This window comes from Bubalus bubalis, chromosome 8, assembly GCF_019923935.1.
Source record: "Bubalus bubalis isolate 160015118507 breed Murrah chromosome 8, NDDB_SH_1, whole genome shotgun sequence".
NCBI classification, from domain to species: domain Eukaryota; kingdom Metazoa; phylum Chordata; class Mammalia; order Artiodactyla; family Bovidae; genus Bubalus; species Bubalus bubalis.
The window spans coordinates 60,293,374-60,315,621 of record NC_059164.1 but is presented as its reverse complement, the minus strand read 5'-3'; the positions used below and the strand labels follow the sequence as shown (position 1 = coordinate 60,315,621).

At 41.7% G+C, this 22,248-nt stretch overlaps 1 protein-coding gene across 2 annotated transcripts in view; it reads right to left on the bottom strand.

The window, feature by feature from the left end:
• Window positions 1-22,248, bottom strand: part of AOAH (acyloxyacyl hydrolase) — a 190,345-nt gene that overhangs the window by 77,778 nt on the left and 90,319 nt on the right. For both annotated transcript variants that reach the window (XM_006053721.4, XR_006552793.2), the window contains exon 13: window positions 3,001-3,092. In XM_006053721.4, the coding sequence (XP_006053783.2) occupies window positions 3,001-3,092 (92 nt within the window). The remainder of the gene's footprint in view (window positions 1-3,000; window positions 3,093-22,248) is intronic.

The following is a 22,248-nucleotide window of genomic DNA, read 5'->3' as shown; positions in this document are numbered from 1 at the left end:
AGAACCCCATGAACGGTATGATTCTCAAAATCCTTCAAGCTAGGTTTTAGCAATACATGGACTGAAAACTTCCAGATGTACAAGCTATGTTTAGAAAAGGCAGAGGAGCCAGAGATCAAATTGCCAACATTTGTTGGATCATGGAGAAAGCAAGGGAATTCCAGAAAAACATCTATTTCTGCTGCATTGACTACACTAAAGTCTTTGACTGTGTGTGTGAATCACAACAAACTGGAAAATTCTTAAAGAGATGGCAATACCAGATCACCTTCCCTGCCTCCTGAGAAACTGGTATGCAGGTCAAGAAGCAACAGTTAGAACCAGCTATGGAACAACTGATTGGTTCAAAATTGGGAAAGGAAGACATCAAGGTTGTATATTGTAACCTTGCTTATTTAACTTAGATCCAGAGTACATCATGTAAAATGCTGGACTGGATGAATCACAGCTGGAATCAAGATTGCTGAGAGAAATATCAACAACCTCAGATACACAGATGATACCATAATGGCAAAAAGTAAAGAAGGACTAAAGAGTCTCTTGATGAGGGTGAAAGGGGAGAGTGAAAAATCTGGCTTAAAACACAACAATAAAGAGACTAATGAAAGGTTGTTGCTGAACCACAAAAGACACTGGGATTCTTGGCATCCAGAGGAGAAGAATTCAGTCTGGAGCCAGAGATGAGGCTTGGCTGCTCAGAGCTTTTGTGTAATAAAGTTTTATTAAAGTATATAAGAGATAGAGAAAGCTTCTGACATAGACATCAGAAGGGGCAGAAGAGTGCCCCCTCGCTAGTGTTAGCAATGGAATTATAGACTTTTTAATTAGTTATTACAGTGAATCAAAATAATGTCTGGAGGTTATTAATACCTTACTAGGCTCACTTCCATAATTTACATTTTAAGATAACAGGATTAGCCAGGGTTTTTCCCAGAAACTGTCCTCAAGCAAGATACATTATTGTTATTTAATCCTAAGGAATGTAGAGGAAAAAAAAGGTTTGTCCTTTCCTCTACCTTGAGAATTCCAGAACCCTCTCTCCTTGGGGACCCCCGGACTTCTTATCAACCTGCCTAGGAATTCACTTTCTCAATAAGATGATGGCATCTGGTCCCATCACTTCATGGCAAATAGTGGAAGCAGTGACAGATTTTATTTTCTTGGGCACCAAAATCACTGTGGATGATAACTACAGCCATGAAATTAAAAGATGCTTGCTCCTTGGAAGAAAAGCTATGACAAATTTAGGCAGTGCATTGAAAAGCAGAAACATCACTTTGCCAACGAAAGTACATACAGTCAAAGCAATGGTTTTTCTATTAGTCATGTACTCCAGCTGTGATTCATAAAGAAGACTGAGTGTCAAAGAACTGATGATTTCAGATTGTGGTGCTGGAGAAGACTCTTGAGTATCCCTTGGACAGCAAGGATATCAAACCAGTCTATCCTAAAGGAAATCAACCCTGAATATTCATTGGAAGGACTGATGCTGGAGCTGAAGTTCTAATATTTTGGCCACCTGATGTGAAGAGCCAACTCATTGGAAAAGACCCTGATGCTGGGAAAGATTGAAGGCAAAGGGAGAAGAGGGCGGGAAAGGATAGAATGGCTAGATAGTGTCACTGGCTCAATGGACATAAATACTAGCAAACTTTGGTAGATAGTGGAGGACAGAAGAGCCTAGCGTGCTGCAGTTCATGGGGTCACAAAGAGTCAGACATGACTTAGCTATTAAACAACAACAAAAATAATTTGCATGACAGTATATGAGATGGTTTAACAGAAGCTACTGCTACAAGGGACGTACTGAATGGTGACACCCTGGGACCATCATGCTGCTGTGTTTTTGCTTAATGGGGATCCATTGCAACCCTTATTCCAGACAGAGAATTCCCTTTTTTCTATCAAAAGGAGTTAAATATATTCTTTGTCATTGCAGCTACATGGTAGAGAACACAGAAGCAGGTGGCAACTAGACACTAAGAGAAAGACAACCAGATAGCTTGGGCCCCCACATATATATAGAGAAAAAAACCTCACAGGGCAGGTGGCCAACCAGCCAGGGTGTGCACCTTCTTGGAAATAAAGCTGATAAGGACAGTGCTTAGAGTCAATGTGGAGCAAGTTCTGTGAACAGAGTGTGTTTTGTAAATAGCAACACAGAGCCTAATACAAGAAGATGCTAGGTCAGCGTAGACTAGTAGGATAGAGATAATTTTCACATAAGCCACAGCTAGATGGTTCCTTCCTTTGTGTCATCGGGTCAGAATCTCTCTGCAAAGCCCTTATAAGAATTATAGGCCATTTGTGTCTGAAGACTCACAGCTTTTTCTCTCCCTTTTACCCCACTGACTTTCTAAGGAGGATCTGTCTGCCTGCTGGGTTCTGAGAGGATGATGGGTGGAAACTGCAATAGGATTGGGGAACTACCGGGATTTCACATTGATCAGAGAGGAACCCCCTGGTCTGAGGACAGAATAGATGCAGAAAGGACAGGGGGCACTGGCTGTTCCCAGGCCCCAAGTCAACACCCAGGGACACAGAGCAGGCTGGGTCTGGGTGACACTCAAGACTTGTCATGCATCATCTCTGCTTTCAACTTCTGAGCATTAAAGCCAGAATGACTCTAGGACTTTGAGACTTGCCTATTATCTTTTAAAATGTTAATGTATATACATGAGTGTAAATAAGAAAGTAAACTTCTTCGTCTCTTGAGTCAGAAAAATTCAGTGGTGTGCTAGAGTCTTTTTTATCAGAGGTCAACTCTAGGGCCCCTGAGCAGGAGTGCTCTTTCCTTGCCAGCACAGATAGAATTTAATTTGCAGGATACTCCATAACAAGGTATGATGATGTGAGTATGTCAGTGGGTTTGTTGTGTCACTTGTGTTCCAGAAGCAATTTCTAATGATTCTCATTTTAACATCTTGGGAACAAACCTCATCTCCTATTGTTCCTTACATAGACACATTGACATGTTTGAGGGTGTGCAGACATACATACCTGCTGGTGGAGTACAGAAATCCAGTAGTACCAGATAGCTGGGGCCAGTCAAACTCATTGGTAAGAGCTATTGGTAAATTGAAGAAGGATTTCTAAAGGAAAAACAAAGAAGTAATTATCAAAATGGTCACTAGCGTTCAACAGGGAGTAAGGTTGTCTATTGCTCAGGCATTGCCCTCTGCCTGTCTCTCTCTCTCTCACTTTGTTAATCTCTTTAAGGGACTTTGCATTTAAAGCAGATGCCTCTTAAGGTTAACCATCATCAGAAAATTCACAGAGATCAGCATTCACTCTTAAACTGGCCTCCATTCAGCTCCTGTGAAAGATGTAGAAGCATGGCATCTCATACTCATCCCTCATTTGAGAGAGATGCTTCAGGACATGGGTAAACTTTCAACTATTTAATTTCTGAGATTTTCTCCATTTTTAAGGTTGGGTAATCAGAAAATTGATCGTCTGAAAACTAATAATACTCAAGCCTCCAGCAAAAATACCTTCCCTGAGTTCACAGCTATGCCTTCAGTTATTAGGATGGTGTCTCCTGACATCCTTGGGTGGGTGGGGGTTCTTAGACACCTTTGCAAAATCTTATGGTTCCATTTCTCATGAAGATGCACATATACTCTTGTGATTTTGAGGGGTTCACAGAACTCCTGCAACTCTTGCACAGCCTCCTGTTCAGGACCTCCTGACATGGAATCTAATTCTAATTTAAACTAGAATTCCTTTGAACCACATTCTATGACTTGTGCAAAATCACAAAAGAAAAATGTTGCTAGCTATGTCTCCTGATTGTTCCTTAATATAGATGATATCTGGGATAAACCCCTTCTCTAGTCTAATTCCTAGAAAAAGCTCATCTAGAATAAGGTGTTTGGAATAGGCTTACCAGATTTAGCAAATAAAAATGCAAGTGCTCAGTTAAATTTGAATTCTATAAACAAAATGTGGTATACATATTCAACAGGATACTACTGAATCTTAAAGCGAAAGTCAAAGTGTTAGTTGCTCAGTCTGCCTCGTTGTGACCGCATGAACTGCAGCCTGCCAGTCTCCTCTGTCTATGGAATTCTCCAGGCAAGGATACTGGAGTGGTTAGCCATTCCCTTCCCCAAGGGATCTTCCTGATCCAGGGATCCAACCTGGGTCTCTTGCATTGTAAGCAGATTCTTTACCATCTGAGCCACCAGGGAACCCCATTCAATCTTAAAAAAGAAAGAAATTCTGACACATGCTACAACATGGATGAATCTTGAGGAAATTATGCTAAGTAAAAGAAGCCAGTTTAAAAAAAAAACTCTTGCACGATTCTATTTATATGAGGTATCATGTGTGTGTGCACAGTTGCTAATCAGGGGTTGAATATGAGGTATTCAGTTCAGTTCAGTTCAGTCGCTCAGTTGTGTCCGACTCTTTGCGACCCCATGAATTGCAGCACGCCAGGCCTCTCTGTCTATCACCAACTCCCAGAGTTCACTCATAACTTTCCTTCCAAGCAGTAAGCGTCTTTTAATTTCATGGCTGCAATCACCATCTGCAGTGATTTTGGAGCCCCCAAAAATAAAATTTGACATTGTTTCCACTGTTTCCCCATCTATTTCCCATGAAGTGATGGGACCAGATGCCATGATCTTCGTTTTCTGAATGTTGAGCTTTAAGCCAACTTTTTCACTCTCCTCTTTCACTTTCATCAAGAGGCTCTTTAGTTCTTCTTCACTTTCTGCCATAAGGGTGGTGTCATCTGCATACCTGAGGTTATTGATATTTCTCCCAGCAATCTTGATTCCAGCTTGTGCTTCTTCCAGCCCAGCATTTCTCATGATGTACTCTGTATAGAAGTTAAATAAGCAGGGTGACAATATACAGCCTTGATGTACTCCTTTTCCTATTTGGAACCAGTCTGTTGTTTCATGTCCAGTTCTAACTGTTGCTTCCTGACCTGCATATAGGTTTCTCAAGAGGCAGGTCAGGTGATCTGGTATTAGGGGTTCTTATAAGAAGAGGAAGAAGGGACATGGGTACTGGACAAAGGCCATGTGATGATGAAGGCAGAGACTGGAGTGATGCTTTCACAAGCCAAGGATCACAAAGGATTGCCATCACCAGAAGCTAGAAAAGAGGCACAGAACAGATTCTCTGTCAGATCCCTTAGGAGGAATCATCCTGCTAATATCCTGATCTCCGACTTCTTGCCTACAGAACTATGAGAATAAATTTCTGTGGTTTAAGCCACCCAATTGGTGGTGCTGTGCTGTGGTAGCCCTAGGAAATGATGACATGGCCTGAACTGGACAATTTGCTTATAGTTCTCATGAGGGTCCAAGATATAAACCCTTCTCAAAATGAGTCATGTGGTAGCTATATTCACACACAGTGGTTATCCCATGGTGTCCTTCACTTTTTCCCATGGTTCTGTGAACTTCCTTCACTCCCTTTTCCTCAATCATCTTCTCCTTGTACATGCCCATCCCGAGGTCCCCAGCATTGTTATTATTCTGAGTGCTATTTGCAGCACAAGTGGAGGCTGGAAGTGGGTGGGAGGTGGTTGGGAAGGATGGCTTCTTGGAATACAACTGTATTTGTAATGGTGTTCTTGCCTGGAGAATCCCAGGGACAGAGGAGCCTGTTGGGCTGCCGTCTATGCGGTCGCACAGAGTCGGACACGACTGACGTGACTTAGCAGCAGCAGCAGCAGTGTCAAAGGAGCAGAAACTAACTCATGGAGGCTCCCAATAAGTCTCCACAGTCGATGGACTTCCAGCAACTGATACTTTGTCCCCTCTTGGCAGGAAGCACCCACGACTTTCTGCTCTAAACTCCACCATTACCATGACTGAGCTACTCTCTCTTTTAGTTTCTGTTTCTCCTGACACTAAAATAAAATTCTTTCTCTGCTTTTTCATCTCATTTTTTCCCTAGGTCTTTCTGCTTATAATATATGTTTGCTATAGGATTTGAGAATATTCAATTCTACTGGAAAAGACAAGAAAAACAAATAGAGTGGATGAAACGCATAAGACGTATTAAGATAGTGAGGAAGCAAGTGGTTTGTGAAATGCAGGCAGAATTTATGAGCTGTGCTAAGTAAGTTAGCAGCCTGTAAAAACACATTAAAACTCTAAGAATGACACAATACACCCCCACATTACTTTATCACATTTCTTCAGTCATCCGCACAATGAAAACCCAGATTTTGAAAATTGAGTATGGAACTAGGCTTCTGATTCTGGGTGGGTCTGCTTTGTCTTCCGAAGAAGGTAGTAGGCAAGAACTCTTCAAACATAGGGTGGTATGTCTAATATCCTCTGCAACCTGGAATAATAATGTCAGGGATGGTAGTTCTGACGTGTGCTAGCAGAGTAGGGGAGGGAGTCTGTTCTAGGAATCAGGAGATCTGATTTCTATGTCTGACTCTACAAATTCAGTACAGTTTCATGGTTTGGATATGACATACTGGAAATGGGTTCCATACTCCATGCAGCCCCCATTCTCAATCAGAAATGGGTAAAAAAACTTTATCTTCCTGGTCGAGGCAGAAAAGATGTTGAGAAAGGGGTAGGACTGGTGAGGAAATGGCCAGCAAACCTATCTTGAGAAGGGAGGGTGGTCTCCGTTCCCCAGTATTATGCCAGTTGTTCTCTCTGGATCAATCTGAAAAAATGGTCTCAACTACCTTGGAGAATCCTGGACTCTGCTGCTCTCCAGGAAGCCCTCCCTCACCAGTCCTGGAATTATCCCCATCAGGAGTGGACAGTGGCTGGTGCTGAATTGACACTGGGATCAGGGTGGGTGTGTGTGCATCCCACAGCTGGAGCCCTGAAAGGCCCAGGAAATTCACCTGTATAGGCATATCCTGGTTACTTGATTAACCTTGAAATAATGCAAATCTGTGTTTTCCTGGTCTAATAATTCAGACTTCATTGACGGTGTTATGGCAAGGCTTTACTACTACTAGCTATGCAAAAGTCAGGAAAATATAGCTTTACTAGTGTTCCTGTTCTGATATCTCTGACTATTAGCCTATCTACTTCAACAAGACTGTTGGGAGGATCAAGACAGCATCATATTTAGAGGATGGATCACCTACCGTCTCTCTTTCCAAGTGGGTTGTTTCTGGTTTTAAGAAGAATAAAGTTTATTGCCAGAAATAATAGAAAATATTTGAGCAGACAAATGGAAACCTCACATATTTTTTTCTTCCTTAGTAAATTTGGTAGCTAAAAATGAAAAGTAACAGCCATTAATAGCAAAGGTTTTATAGACCCTAGCATAAAGAGAATGTTTAAGTCATATCACATTAAACACTAAAAGCCTTATTCACGCAACATTATACTCAAGATATTTCAGGCATTTAAGGCAGGAAAAATGCAAATTAAGATCTCCCTCATCAACTCTTGCTTATTCCTCTGGAGCATTATGTTCTCAGGAAACTCATCTTAAGTGTACCTTAAATGTACATATGTGGAAAGACTTAATATTTACCAAGAAAAAATTTCCAAACTTGTAAACAGCACCAGAAACTCAGTGAGTATTAAATCAACTACTGCATTGCTTCAAATTTTCTTCTGACTTTATCAATGACATAAAAATGTTTTATATCATAACTGGCAAGTGTATAGCATTTTTGTGTAATATTTTCACTTAACATTACTTTGTGTGTATTTCCATACTTTGAGAAACCTCACTGGTTCTCATTTTAATTAATCTTACTATGTATAATACTTTGGGTTTGGGAATATTTTAAGCCCTAGCTTCAATAAGCAACTTATACTTTCATTTCATAAAGCCATCTTAAATGAGAGAAAGAGAATAATGGCATCCATCACCCATATATCTGGTTCTGCCAGCCTTTCAATGACAAAGGGAATATTCTTGCTACCTTTATTTTACTGTTTACATTTGAGCCCTCCCCATCCAGCAAGGCTTTGCACAGAGTATTCTTTAAAAAACAAAAAACAAAAAAAACCCTCTTAACTGAGTTAGACCTAAATTGACTATTTTTGAAAAGTACAAAATCACATGGAGAAATCTGTAGCTAACTGCTATTTGAAAAAGATACCAAAGATATCATCAACAGTTAAACAAGTCTCTTTAAAAATTTATTTCCCAGGAACTAAACTCTCAAAGCAAACAGGTTTGTTGTTGGTCTTTTGATAATGGAGTGAGAGTCTCAAGACCTGGGAATCAGAGACAATAGCTCTATCTGTCTAGCATTTGAGACCACGGGGCTCCGGGTCCTGTTTGGTCTGCCGTTATTTCATCTGTCCTGCAGGTGGCATAGGTGAGGTTCTTCCCGTGCTTTATCCCTTTCAATCCCACCGTGCTACTGAACTGCCTCCTGCCTTCTCAGGAAGGTCCTTCCTCACTGCCCCTCCTCTGCACCTCCCCCGACACAACCCTAGTGCCTTTTTCTTACAGGAATACCGAATCTATGAAACTTTACGGGTCTTCCTTGACTCTCACACACACTTTCTTCTTCTGGTCCCATTCTTTAGGCTTTGCTTTGTGCATAAATCTGAGAAATGGGATATTTCCTGCCATCTCAGTAAACAGGGATTCCACAGACATCAGTGACTCTCCTGTGTCAGCTGGTGAGCCCTGAGGAAACTCAGGAAGGAAAAGAATACCTGCCATTTAGCAGCCATCAGGCTACAACTACACCCTAAGGTGAGCCCTGAGGAAACTCAGGATGTGGAAACACAGGATACAGCCCCAGTTAGCTGAGGTGCATGTCAAAACAAAGATTTTAGTGAGCCCAGACCCTTACATCTTCCCGTATATAGAAAAGTGCTAAATTCCTTAACTTGGAATATCTGGTTTTCTTTAACTAACAATAATCTTATGATGTTCTGACTACCTGTTCTTTGCTGCAAAGCTCCTGTGTATACTCGTTCCCTCCTTTCCTTATTGGAGCAGTTTCTCAGAGCTATCTAAAATGCTGTCTCTCATTTTGCCCCAAATAAAATGTAACTTGCAACTCTCACATTGTGCATTTTTAAAAGTCAACAAATCCTATAAACTAATGTACACCCATTTTTGGTGCTTGAATGTGCTATTTCCCAGATAACTTTTGCAATTTAAACCAGAGTGGGGAAGGGAACTAATCTCAAGTTCCCCTTATGTGCCAGGCACTGAGACAGGAAACTGATGAAAATTGTTCAACCTCATGGAACCACTCTGTGAGGCAGGGATTAGTTTTCTTCCTCTCTTTCTCCTCTCTCTATTCCACATATGCATTTTGAATAACTACCATTATCAGATTCTGAATATTACCTCTTAAAATGAACAAGTACCCAGGTCTCATATGAATAGCAGTGAATTAAATAACCATGCTTTATCCCAATAAAAGATACTGAAAAAAGGCCTCTTAAATGGCACCCCCCACCCCCATCACTGGTTCCAGTCTGAGGGAGATTTTTGTATTTTCTGTTAGTGAATCCCTTACGCTGGGCAGTGGGGCCCAGAAAAACTACTGTGAACAGAATTTAGAGGGAGTTTGGACAACTGCCAAACTCCCTCTAAATTCACAGAGCTGGTAAATAGTAGAGGCTGGGATTTGAACCCAGGTTCTGGTGGAACAGGGGCTTTGCTGATAGCTCAGCTGGTAAAGAATCCACCTGCAATGTGGGAGACCTGGGTTTGATCCCTGGGTTGGGAAGATCCTCTAGGGAAGGGAAAAGCTACCCACTCCAGTATTCGGCCTGGAGAATTCCATGGACACAGCTTTTCACAGCCTTCTTGTATCTGATCCTTTCTTTTCTTTTTAGCTGCCAGATCTCCTAGAATCACAGCGTTGGCAAGCTGGATTTGCTAGTTGTTGAAAATGAAACCTCCTGCTGAGGAATGGTCTTTCAGATGCTGTTTCAGGTAAAAAGTTGAGAAATCTATACATAACTCTAGAGTTGCCTCCAACTTTTCCTCCTCTGTCTCTTTTATGGAAGCCATGCAGAACTTATGAAGAATGCAGAATAAGTATTTTGCAGATAAATATTGAAATTATATGTGGACCCTACATAGACACCTCTGTAAACACCCCATTCACATTCCCAGGGCCTGTTCTGGCCTGACACAGGCTGAGGAAAGGCAGCCACAGGGAAAGAACGGAGCATTCTGCTGCTCTGGAGGTTTATCTTCCAGAGCGACCTGGCAGATGAAGTTCTGGGAGAACAAGGAGAGGACATTTCATCAGGTTTCTGCCTCTGTAGCTGCAGGCATAACTAGAGCAAGCAGCACTGTTCGTGCAGCCAACGTTTTATATAGACAACTTCAAGAACGTAGTGTAACTTTGAGTTAGATTTGCAAACTTTAGAATTTCATGTGCAGTGGGATAAGGCTATTGTCAAAGTCCCTGTGGCCCTATCATTCATTAAAGAGTAGAGAGAGACAAAAAAGAGAGAGAGAGAGAGATTGAGAAACGCAGCAAGTGCCAGCCTGACATTCTGTCTAGAGGGGCACAGAAAATAAATACTTCCCAGCTGGGTAACCTGGAAGACTTTCCTTAACTCCTCTGTGTCTCAGTCCCTTGTCTATAGAATGGACAAATAACAGCACCTATATCATTGGAAGGTTGAGAGGATTAGAAAAGATAACCTACACCTAAAGTTTAGAATTGTAAATGCTCAATAAAAGCTAGCTGTTAGGGGTATCGACAAGAAAGAAGGTCAGGGTAATAGAAAGGATACCTATTCCACATGTGGATATTTAGAGAAGGAATCTTAAAAGAAGTGTTATCCAATGTAGGCCCTGTAAGGTTAGTATGAGGAAGCCAGTCAAAGAGGGGGAGGGGCAAAAGAGTTTAAACATTAGCTATGCCATATGCTTCAGGTGGCTCAGTGGTAAAGAATCTGCCTGCCAAGCAGGAGGTGCAGATTTGATCCCTGGGTTGAGAAGATCCCCTGGAGAAGGAAATGGCTAAACCAACTCCAGTATTCTAATCTGGAAAATCCTATGGACAAAGGAACTTGGTGGGCTACAGTCCATGGGGTTGCAAAGAGTTGGACACAACTTAGCAACTAAACAACAACAATGTCATATGGAAAATCACAAAGCTAAATTCATCATATTATATACACAGAAGACCAGTAAACCACCGTCCCCAACCAACCCCAAACACCAAGTGTGCCAGCTTCCTATTGCTATGTAACAAATTACCTCTAAATTCAGCAGCCTACAACATACTACATATAAGCAGATCAGTAACAATAATTTTTCTGCTCCTGGGATGACATCTATTCAATGCACATTTAAACTTCAACTTGAGCTAAATAAGTAATTTTCAGGGAGGAGGTATAGCATTTCATCTTTAACCCTATGCCAGTCCAGAAGCTTATGGGGGCAGTGAAAATATAGTCAAACATAGAATTCTAGAAAATATGACCAGTAAATATAAAGAGGACAGTATGGTAGGCAACAATTTTTCATCATTTTGCCTGAAAATAGCTCTTTTTATTTTTTTTTACTTTTACCTCATAAGTTCCTTGTAGTCGTTTCCTTTTCCCTCTTCTGTTGTTTATTGTTTAAGCTCTAACCCCATGATTTATTCATTCAATGAATGAATGGAGGGATGCGTTTATCTAAGTGCCCCATATCCAGTGAAAATGCATTGTGTACCTGGACTTTTCATACAGAATTAAATTCTTTCCATCACCATTTTGCAACTTCCCTGGTGGCTCAGTTGGTAAAGAGTCTGCTTGTAATATAGGAGATTTGGATTTGATCCACAGGTTGAGAAGATCCCTTGGAGAAGGAAATGGCAACCCACTCCAGTGTTCTTGCCTGGAGAATTCCATGGACAGAGGAGCCTGGTGGGCTACAGTCCATGGGGTTGCAAAGAGTCAGACACGACTGAGTGACTAACTTACACTTTCACTTTCATCATCATTTCCAGAGGGACTGGAGAACTATATCCAAATTCATAAAAGTGAGAAAACAAGAGTTCAAAATGTCATGTTCTTACACAAAGATAATTGCAAATCAATCTTTTGTGGGGCCAATGAAAAAAATTCTTTCACAAACAGAAAAAACAACTCCTCTAAGGGCCAGGAACAGATAAGAGTGAATGAATATCATAAAAGTCCAGTCTTCAGATACCATCACTGGATTTTCTAAAGGTTTGGTCATTTCTGAAGCAGTCAGGCTGCCATTTGTCTGGGGTGGGGTAGTTTTCCTCTTTTGAGAGGCAACATCCAGCCTTAGGTTCTAGAAGAAGCCCGAAGTCCACAGTCAAACTACAGAGTTGAGGAGAGGGAAAGCCATTACTGGGGCACCTAATGAGCAGGCTTGAGCTGCGCTCTCCATCCCACTAGCTCACTCAAAAAAGTGCTCTCATTTTCGTTCTCTCCCCTGTTTTACCTTCACCCAAGAAGCTGTCACACAACCTCTCTCTTTCTATCTTTCCAACTTAAGTCAATGCTACAGCTTCTGGCCAGAGTCCCTGCCTCCTCACACTCCCCCACCATCTTCAGCAGTGCATCCCAGAATCTCATGGGGAGCTTCTTTAAAACATGGATTCTGTTCAGGTAGGTTTGTGCTAGGGCCCTAGAATCCTTATTTTTCAAAAGTGCCCTAAATAGCTGCAGTCACTAGCCAGATTTCAGAAAGGCTGCTCTACAGGTTACTACAGTTACTCAACACCATCCTCATGTGGCACCACCTACTGCCCCAGCCTCTTCTCCCAGTCCTCTCTCTCCCACCACTCAACCACCTGTGGCCCCTTGGACCTCGGGGCTTGTCACAAGCTCTTCCTTCTCCTTCTTCCTTTAACCAGTTGCTGTTATTGGTCAATGGAGAAGGAAATGGCAACCCACTTCAGTATTCTTGCCTGGAAAATCCCATGGAGGGAGGAGCCCGGTGGGCTACAGTCCATGGCGTCGAGCATTAGCTAAATCCTGACGTTCTTGACTGCTCTGACCTTCTTCTGTGAGGTACCTTCCTCCTGCTCTCATTACACCTTATTATATGAGAGGAAAGTTTGTTTCCATTGTAAATCACTAATCTGAAGATTCTTTCACAGCAGCTGAGCCTATACCCTGCTTGATTAATAATTAATCTTTTAAGAAGGGATGACCTACCCTTCCTTTTTTCTGGCTAATATGTTATCAATGCGAAATCATGACTTCCTTGGTTCTTTTTTTTAATTGAATTATAGTTAACTTATAATGTGCTAGTTTCTGGTGTATAACAAAGTGATTTAGTTGTATATACATATTATATACATATACATATTATTTTTCAGATGCTTTTCCATAATAGGTTTTTACAAGATATTCAATATAGCTCCCTGTGCTATGGGCTTCCCAGTGGGGCTAGTGGTAAAGGACTCATCTGCCAATGCAGGAGACTTAAGAGAACTGGGTTCAATCTCTCAGTTAGGAAGATCCCCTGGAGAAGGGCCTGGCCACCCACTCCAGTGTTCTTGCCTGAAGAATCCCATGGACAGAGGAGTCTGGCAGGCTCCATGTCCAAAGGGCAAAGAGTCAGACACGACTGAAGTGACTTAGCATGTTCCCTGTGCTATGCAGTAGGTCCTTGTTGTTTGTGTATTTTATATATAGTAGTATTTATATATTACTCCCAAACTCCTACTAAATTTATTCCCTTTGGTAAACATAAGTTTGTCTTCTATGTCTGTGAGTCTATTTGCATTTTGTAAATAAGTTCATTTATAACATTTTTTAGACTCCACGTATAAGTGATAGCATATGACATTTGTCTTTGACTTACTTCACTTAATATAATAATCTTTGGTCCATCCATGTTGGTGCAAATGGCATTATTTCATTCTTTTTAATGACTGAGTAACAGTCCATTGTGTATATTTACTCTTTGGTTCTTCTTGATCTACTTTCCTTTGGGTTCTTTATCAACTAGGCTTTAAATTCTTGGTGATACCATCTTCAGTTTCTGCTTCTGGAATCTTTGAACCTTGTATTTAATTTTTTTCTTTTTCTTTAACACTGAAAACATTTTGTATTGAGGTATAGCCAATTAACTGGAGAAGGCAATGGCAACCTGCTCCAGTATTCTTGCCTGGAGAATCCCGTGGACGGAAGAGCCTGGTAGGCTGCAGTCCATGGGGTCGCAAAGAGGCGGACACGACTGAGTGACTTCACTTTCACTTTTCACTTTCATGCATTGGAGAAGGAAATGGCAACCCACTCCAGTGTTCTTGCCTGGAGAATCCCAGGGACGGGGGAGCCTGGTGAGTTGCCGTCTATGGGATTGCACAGAGTCAGACACGACTGAAGCGACTTGGCAGCCAATTAACAATGTTGTCATAGTTTCAGATGAACAGTGAAGGGACTCAGCCATACATAAATATGTCCCCATTCTCCCCCACGCCCCTCTCCCATCCAGGCTGACACATAACATTGAGCAGAGTTCCATGTGCTAAACAATAGGTCTTTGTTGGTTATTCATTTTAAATATAGCAGTGTGTACACGACCTTCCCAAAGTCCCTACTTATCCCTCCACCCCACCAGCAACCATGAGTTCATTTTCTAAGTCTGTGAGTCTCTTTCTGTTTTGTAAATAAGTTCACTTGTATCATTTCTTTTTAGATTCCACATATAAGGGATGTCATATGATATTTCTCCTTCTCTGTCTGACTTACTTCACTCAGTATGACACTTTCTATGGGCCTTGTATTTCATAATGCTCCCCATAATTCTCCTCTAGGACTGATGGTTTAGCTCCTACCTCTGACCAATCCTCCAGTCATTGCCTTAAGTAGGAAATCCCCAGAAAATCACACAGAAGCCAGACGTGACTCCCGGCCCTTGGCAAGGACTGGGCTGAGTAATCCCCAGGAGAGGCATGGAGGGAACTATTTGAAGGAACCAGTGAATGAATGGTATATAGCAATCAATTCCAACCATTCAGAATAATTTTTAAATGCTAGAATTGTCCTCTTCCCCCATGCCAATGGATTTGAGATTCTAAACGTTTCCTCTACGAAGCATCACTATCATTAAACCTATTTTATGGCCGAGAAACTTGAGGGAGAGTGAAGCAAAATGGTAGATATAATTAGCTAGAGGGCAAGGATTGTTCTCTGGTCTTAGCAATACACAGGATTGCACAGGTGTTTACTGACTCATGCTGCCTCTCTATGTGGAGATCTCTATCTAACATGCCCGGGGAGCAGGCATGTGGGCTGAGTAATTATAAATGCCTTTCAGAAGTATGGAGCTTAAAATAATTTCCTCTTGTAGTTTTTCAAAACAACCAGTATTTGTGTCTTTTTAATCCTCACAGAAGGCATAGAGGGCTAAGATCATCAATGATTTCAGAGGCATGAGGCTGCAAGAAAACCTGACTTTGCTGTCAGGTAAGAGACACAGATGCTCACCTTGAGCAGGAAGAAAGGGGGACTGAATTCATCAGGACTGAAAGCAACAGCCCGTCTGCCCTGTGCCCATAAACGGGGAAAGGGAACAGAAGAACATTCTTTCTCATATGGCCTGTTTGCTGTTGGAGAAAAGGATTCACCATGGTACACAGAACTCTCTTTTCCTGACAGAATAAATGAGAAATAACTAGGATTGGGGCTTCATTCCTCATTGTTTAGCATCTTTAATCCGTCAGCTTTTAAGATGTCTGAGGAGCAGAAAATGTAATTTTATCCAGTTTTATTAGACAACAGCCTTTCCTCATCTGAAAAAATAATTTAAAAAGTACCCTAACTCTTAATATTTCTGGAGTCGACATGAAGTTAGTGGAGGTAGAATTTCCATATTTTTATTATGCACCGTGAAAATCAGCCTTTATGCTTAATGGAAGCTTTATGCTCACTGATAAATCAAGAGAGCGAAGGCAGGGCTGGGTAGTGAAAGGCAGTGTGAGAGCTGATACTGGCTCTGTTGTCTGTGGACTAATAAAGAGTAGACTAGCTTGATTTACAAAATCATCTCCAAGAGAGGAAAGAAGTGCAGAGGGGCTTGAAAGACTGGCGCTGCTTTGCTCTCGGGTGAATATGCATTTTATGCAGCCAGATTAAGGATTCATTTTGTCCTTGACACAGCACGAAATTCAATCTGCACTTACTTACCCTACAGACAACAGCCTGCCAGGGGTCGTGTGAAGATTTTATAATAGTACAGGCAACAGTCTTCACCAGCAAAATAAACATTTGGGAAATTGTATTTCGAAATCATTTCTTCTTCTTCTCTCCCCACCAATCCCCAGCCCATCATGCAATTCTGGTTCAGTGAAACGCAGCATTTAATATTTTGGAAATAATTTTCAAGCAGATGGGGGAAGAGGCAGGAGGGCAGCTTCTATTACTAGCCTTGATGATCTCTCTACCTTCCCTTCTTTGTCAACAAAACAACTCAAGCAGTGATTGTTTTTCCTTTGCAAGAAAATAAAAGAAGACAGCATGAAAGTGTTCTCAGATTTGCTCTCTGTTTGCTTCTGAAATCTTTCTAAGCTGAGGTCTTCTGTGTGATACAGAAAGCTCATTTTGAACCTGACTGCTGAGGATATCTTGGAGAGATGCTAAGGTGTGGTTTTTTTTTTTTTTTTTTTTTTTTTTTTCTTTTTTAAAGAGGAAGAGGGCAGGATTTTCTGTCCCTGGCAGAGTGAGCCTCAGAACCCTTTGTTTCTGTGTAACAACGAGGGTAATTCTTCACACTCTCTTTATTGAACTACAAATATCTTTCCAGATGAACACTCTCCTAATCTAATTAGCTGTAAACAGGCCTCCCGGGTGCCACGCTGCTTTAGCTATGGGATGGCATGAGCAGGAGGGGAGAGGGACTAGTGCAGGAAAGATATCCATGACTGTGAGTCTTTTCGATGGGCACAGTTGGGATGGGGTGATGTATCTGCAGGAGACTTTTCTGTCTTATAGGGAGACAAAAGCAAAGACATATTGACTACTCTCCTAAAGGGCAGAATGGCCTACTATGAACAAAGAAAGCTTGTTTTTCTATAGCACTTAACTGCTCTTCCCAGAATATGACTTACTAGTTAGCATAGCAAAGGAATGGCATCAAGCACGCTGGGGGATCCTGAGGGGTCTTGGCTGATTAATATGCATCCCCACTGTCAGACCCTGAGAAAGGCCATGGAGCCAAATGTTCACTTTGGAAGAGGTGATCCCATTATGGTTCCTGGTGGAACACCAGATCATGAGGGATTACAGGGTGGGGTTAGGGGGTCAGTGGGTACTTTCAAGTTTCACAGTCAGTGGTAGAGAATCCAAATTCAGAACCTCTGTCTGTGCAGAAGGTTGGAGAAAGGTCGCACAGCTTCATTTTTAAAGACAACTTTCAGTTGTTCACCTTCTTCATGTCATTTTGGAAAGGATTCCTAAAGAGAGTTGAGGAGGGGATAATCTGGCCTTTGGTGAATAGCAGCGAGTGGTGAGGGGGGAAGGGTGGGCTCCCTGGGTGAGGCAGGTCCTAGGTTAATAAGAACCTGAAGAAATGAGGCTTCACTGGGTCATGGTTTTGCTGGCCACCAGCCAGGCCTCCAGTGCCATGGGACCCACAAGGTTGAATAATCAGTACCGGCCTCTGACAGCTGTTTCCTGCCAGTCATCCAGCCTTGAGCCAACACATAGGATTTCTGTTGTACTTCAGCCTCCTCGGACATCCCTGCTTTCTGGTGCCCAGTGTTGGCTGGAATGGATTCCAGGCTTGTTCTGAAAGGGTTTGAGTCGCCTGTACTGGGTTAACACCAATGGCTTCTGGGCTCCAAGCCCACTCCTCTATTCTCTGCTCTGTGCTATGGGGCTGGATTCTGCAAACTACACTTCCCAGACTCCTCTGCATCTCCCTGCCAATGAGAGGTGCAGGTGGGAGATGGACAAGAAGGGCAGGAGAAGGAGAGGAGAAACTATTTTCTGGCATTTAGTTGAGCTGGCATTCAGCAGCCTCTAGCCTCCAGCCCCCTTTGCTGCTTCCGTCTCCTCTCTGCACTCCTCAGTGGTTCAGAGGCAGCTGGTCCACGTGGCTTCAGCAGTGAAAGTACAGGCTGTGCAGTGGTCCAAGCACCAGCTGCACCCCTCCCTCTGGCTTCTGGTAGTACCTCTTCCTCCTGTTGTTCTTTAGCTCTGGAGTCAGCAGTTGCTTCTTGCAATGATTAATCTCTGGTAATTTTAGCATCCCCCCTTTTGTTCTATGGGGCTTCCCTTGTGGCTCAGCTGGTAAAGAATCTGCCTGGAATGAGGGAGACCTGGGTTTAATCCCTGGGTTGGGAAGATCCCCTGGAGAAGGAAAAGGCTATCTGCTCTAGTATTCTGGCCTGGAGAATTCCATGGACTATATAGTCCATGGGGTCACAAAGAGTTGGTCTCGACCAAGTGACTTTCATTACCTCATTTTTATTCTAAAGTCGGTATAATCAGTTCCCTGTATTAAATCCATCAGTGTAGCCAGTAGTCTATATTAAATCTCCTCTGTTGGAATGCTTTCATTTTCTTGACTGACCCCTGATAAATGTTGATTCTGACAAGAAACCCAGTTTAAAACGGTTCCGCTTGTTGAATTAGCAAAAGGTTGGAGGCTTTCTCCCTTTGTGGTGACATCACTAAAAGAGAACCCATGGCACAGTGAGGACTGGGGACAGTCAGATGGGCCGAGATGCTCTCCTGGGGAACTTCACAGTCTCTAACACCCTCCAGAAATATTCAGGTTGAGAGATGAGCCCACATCATGCTGATGGCTTCCCCATTTTGCTCTACAATGGTCTGTCTTAGAGTGCTTCTTCCTTGGCATTTCTACATGTGAAGAATTTTGAAAACTACACTGCAGTACTCTACAATCACATCTTTCTTTTGTAAATCCTCAAAGTTGGACAGTGGAGACAGTGGGAAAATGACAGCGGTTCTCAAGTATAGTCTGAGGCCCCATGGGGAATCATAGAAACCCTCAGAGAGTATTCATGAGATCACTATTATCACAATAGTAAGACTTGATTTACCTTTTTCATTTTAATTCACTCATAAGGGTACAATGAGATTTCAAGAGGTTACATACATGGATACAGAAACAGGTTGTAGGCAGAAGCAGATATGGGAATTTCAGTTCAGTTCAGTTCAGTTGCTCATGTCCGACTCTTTGCTACCCCATGAACTGTAGCATGCTGGGCTTCCCTGTCCATCACCAACTCCTGGAGCTTGCTCAAACTCATGTCCATTGAGTCAGTGATGCCATCCAACCATCTCATCCTCTGTCATCCCCTTCTTCTCTTGCCTTTAATCTTTACCAGCATCAGGGTCTTTTCCAATGAATCAGTTCTTCCCAACAGGTGGCCAAATTACTGGAGTTTCAGCTTCAGCATCAGTCCTTCCAATGAATATTCAGGACTGATTTCCTTTAGGATTGACTGGTTTGATCTTTCTGTTCAAGGAACTCTCAAGAGTCTTCTCCAACACCACAGCTCAAAAGCATCAATTCTTTGGCACTAGGCTTTCTTTATGGTCCAACTCTCATCCATACATGACTACTGGAAAAACCATAGCTTTGACTAGATGGACCTTTGTTGGCAAAGTAATGTCTCTGCTTTTTAATATGCTGTCTAGGTTTGTCATAGCTTTTCTTCCAAGGAGCAAGTGTCTTTTAATTTAGCTGTCTTTTATTCAGATATCAAGGAGATTCACGAAAGTAGAAAAGAGTGCTATTATTCTAATTTAACTTTTGTTTTGGAAAATAAAGTTATTTATTATAAAAATATGTTATTTATGTTAATATGGTTCTTATTCCTATTTTCTAGTGAATTAATAAATCCTGGTGTGGAGTTGGTATATTTTCTTCACTTTTACTAGTCACTTAAATTTCATCTCCAGCCCCTGGTCATCTGGAATTTAGTTCCCACATGGATGTCAAATCCAGGGAAATCATTTCCAAGATTTTCAGTGGCGCAGGCTGGTTCTCCCTTCCGTGGAGGAGGGGGGGTTCATGTCCTTGCCCCAGGACACATCCTCTTCCTGTCCTGATGCTTCCATCACCACCCTTACATTACTCACAAGAATGTCAGAGTCCAGCTTTTTTGACCCCAGTCTCAGGAGACACCTGTCCAAGTCACTTAGTGGCCTCCCACAGTGAGGAGAAGCATTGCACTCTTCCCCCATGGGGACAGCTGAGCCCTGATGCCATACTGACACTAGCCAGCCTCAAGCTGCAGAAATAGTTTTCCCTCCCTTCTTCTGTGGGTGCTGCTGCACTCCTTCTAATATTTGACTGTGGAAGGTGGCAATAGTTGACCCACATTATCTTGGGGTCTCAGTTCAAAGTTAGGTAGAAATAACTAGTCCAATTTTCAACATCTGTCATAAAATCATCCTGTATTTCTAATGAAATATCTCTCATTATTTATATATTACACATGAGGAAATTAAAGTTCAGAGAAAATATTAATAATTAAAGGTAAGTGACTAAGCCAGGATTTGAACTCTGGTATGTCCAAAATTGAGGGGGGCATGACAACCCATTCCAGTAATCTTGTCTTTAGAATTCCATGGATGGATAAGCCTGGTGGGCTATAGCCTATGGTGTTGCACTTTATGCATATTGTCAAGTTGCTTTCAGAGAAGTTCTAGCATCTTAAGCTCTCATTAGTGATGAATGAACATGTCCCTTTTACCATATTCTTGCTAAAAATAGGCCTTCATCACTTTTTAACCTTTGCCTATTTATCAGACAATAGATGATATCTCATTGCTGTTTTAACTTGTTTTTCTTTGATTACTACTGAAGATGAAACTGTTTTTGTATTTATTGGTCATGTTCTTGATCATTAAAAAATTAAATTGTTTTTTCCTTATTGATATGCAGGAACTCTTTATTATTAGAGGATTTAAATCTTGTCATATGCTATAAATATTGCTCTAGTTTTTCACTTATCGTTTAATTTTATGAATTTTTTGACATTGCACACATTTGAAGGTTTTATGTAATTAAACCTAGTAATACTTTTTTTGGGGCTTCCCTTTGTAGTATCATGCTCAGAGAAATTGGAATACTTCCTAAAATATTTTTTTCAGGAAGGTATAAATCTGTTATGTTTTCTGAATCTTTGGATGACTGGGAATATGTTTCTGTGACTCTCATGTAGGAATAATATCTTGGCAGTTGGAGCATTTTTAACACACCATCCTCAAAATGCTGTAGAAGCTATTCCAATATTTCCCAAAATTTACTGTTGAGAGAGAAGTCTGATACCAAAAAGATTTTTATCTGTTAGTATGTCCCCAGTTATTCGTAAGAGCAGAATGACTGCAAGATTATTCTTCATACTTGGAATAAAAAGGAAAAGCCAGACACGATGAGGAGAGTCTGTTTTACACTTTCTGGAGTTCAGTGGGTTTTGGATTAAAGTCAAGGATTTCCTCAACTAAAGAAAATTATCTTTTTTTTTTTTTTTTTTTCAGTTTGGTCACCACTTCTCTGTCTGATGTATTCTCTTCTTCTGGGTTTCCTAGTCAATCCCCAGGACCTATCCTATGCCTCTTATGTGAGTTTCAGAATTTCCCCAGTGGGCTGACTGGTTTTCTCACCCTGTTTGTTTCGCATTGTCCAACTTGCTCGTCAGTATGGCCATCGCATTTTTACATCAGGCAATTATTAATACTAAAAGTATTAATACTAAAAGTAGTCGTCCCTGATCTCAGACTGTTTCTTTTTCACGAGTGCTGTCTCCTCAAATTATTACTGAGAATCTGATTTAATATCTTACAAAATTCACTTTCCTGTTGCAAGCTTTTTTTGAAAGAGCTCTCCTCTTTGGAGATCATGAACATTTTTTCTATATTCAAATGTTTCTCTGTTTTCTCATCCTTACGAGGGAGTGCTGTGTTTGCCCAGTTTTGGAAACTGGAAGAGGCCCAGTTAGAGAGTGTTCAGGCTCATGTCTGATTTCTTCAATGTGCAAAAAGGGATCAAGGAAGAATCGATCATTTCTGTAGTTTAATTTCTCTGGATCAGCAGTCCCATTTTCTAGAAGGTTGAAGAAAGAACCACATCCCAAGGTGGTCATGTGACAAGCGCTTTCCCACTGTGCCCCACATTCCTTCCCACCTGTCGGGGCACCATCCTCCTTCTCTAATGGACAAGATGGTCTTGTTGTGAGAGTGTTGTTCTTATCACATTGTTTGAACTGGACTGAACTGAAATGGCAGCGGAAGTGCCTTTTATGGCAGATTGTGCTGAGAAGGGAAATTCACACCTGTTTGGAACTGGCATTACATTTATAGAGAGCAAGGGGGGAACAAACACAAAGGCTGGCACATTGGGGATGATTAC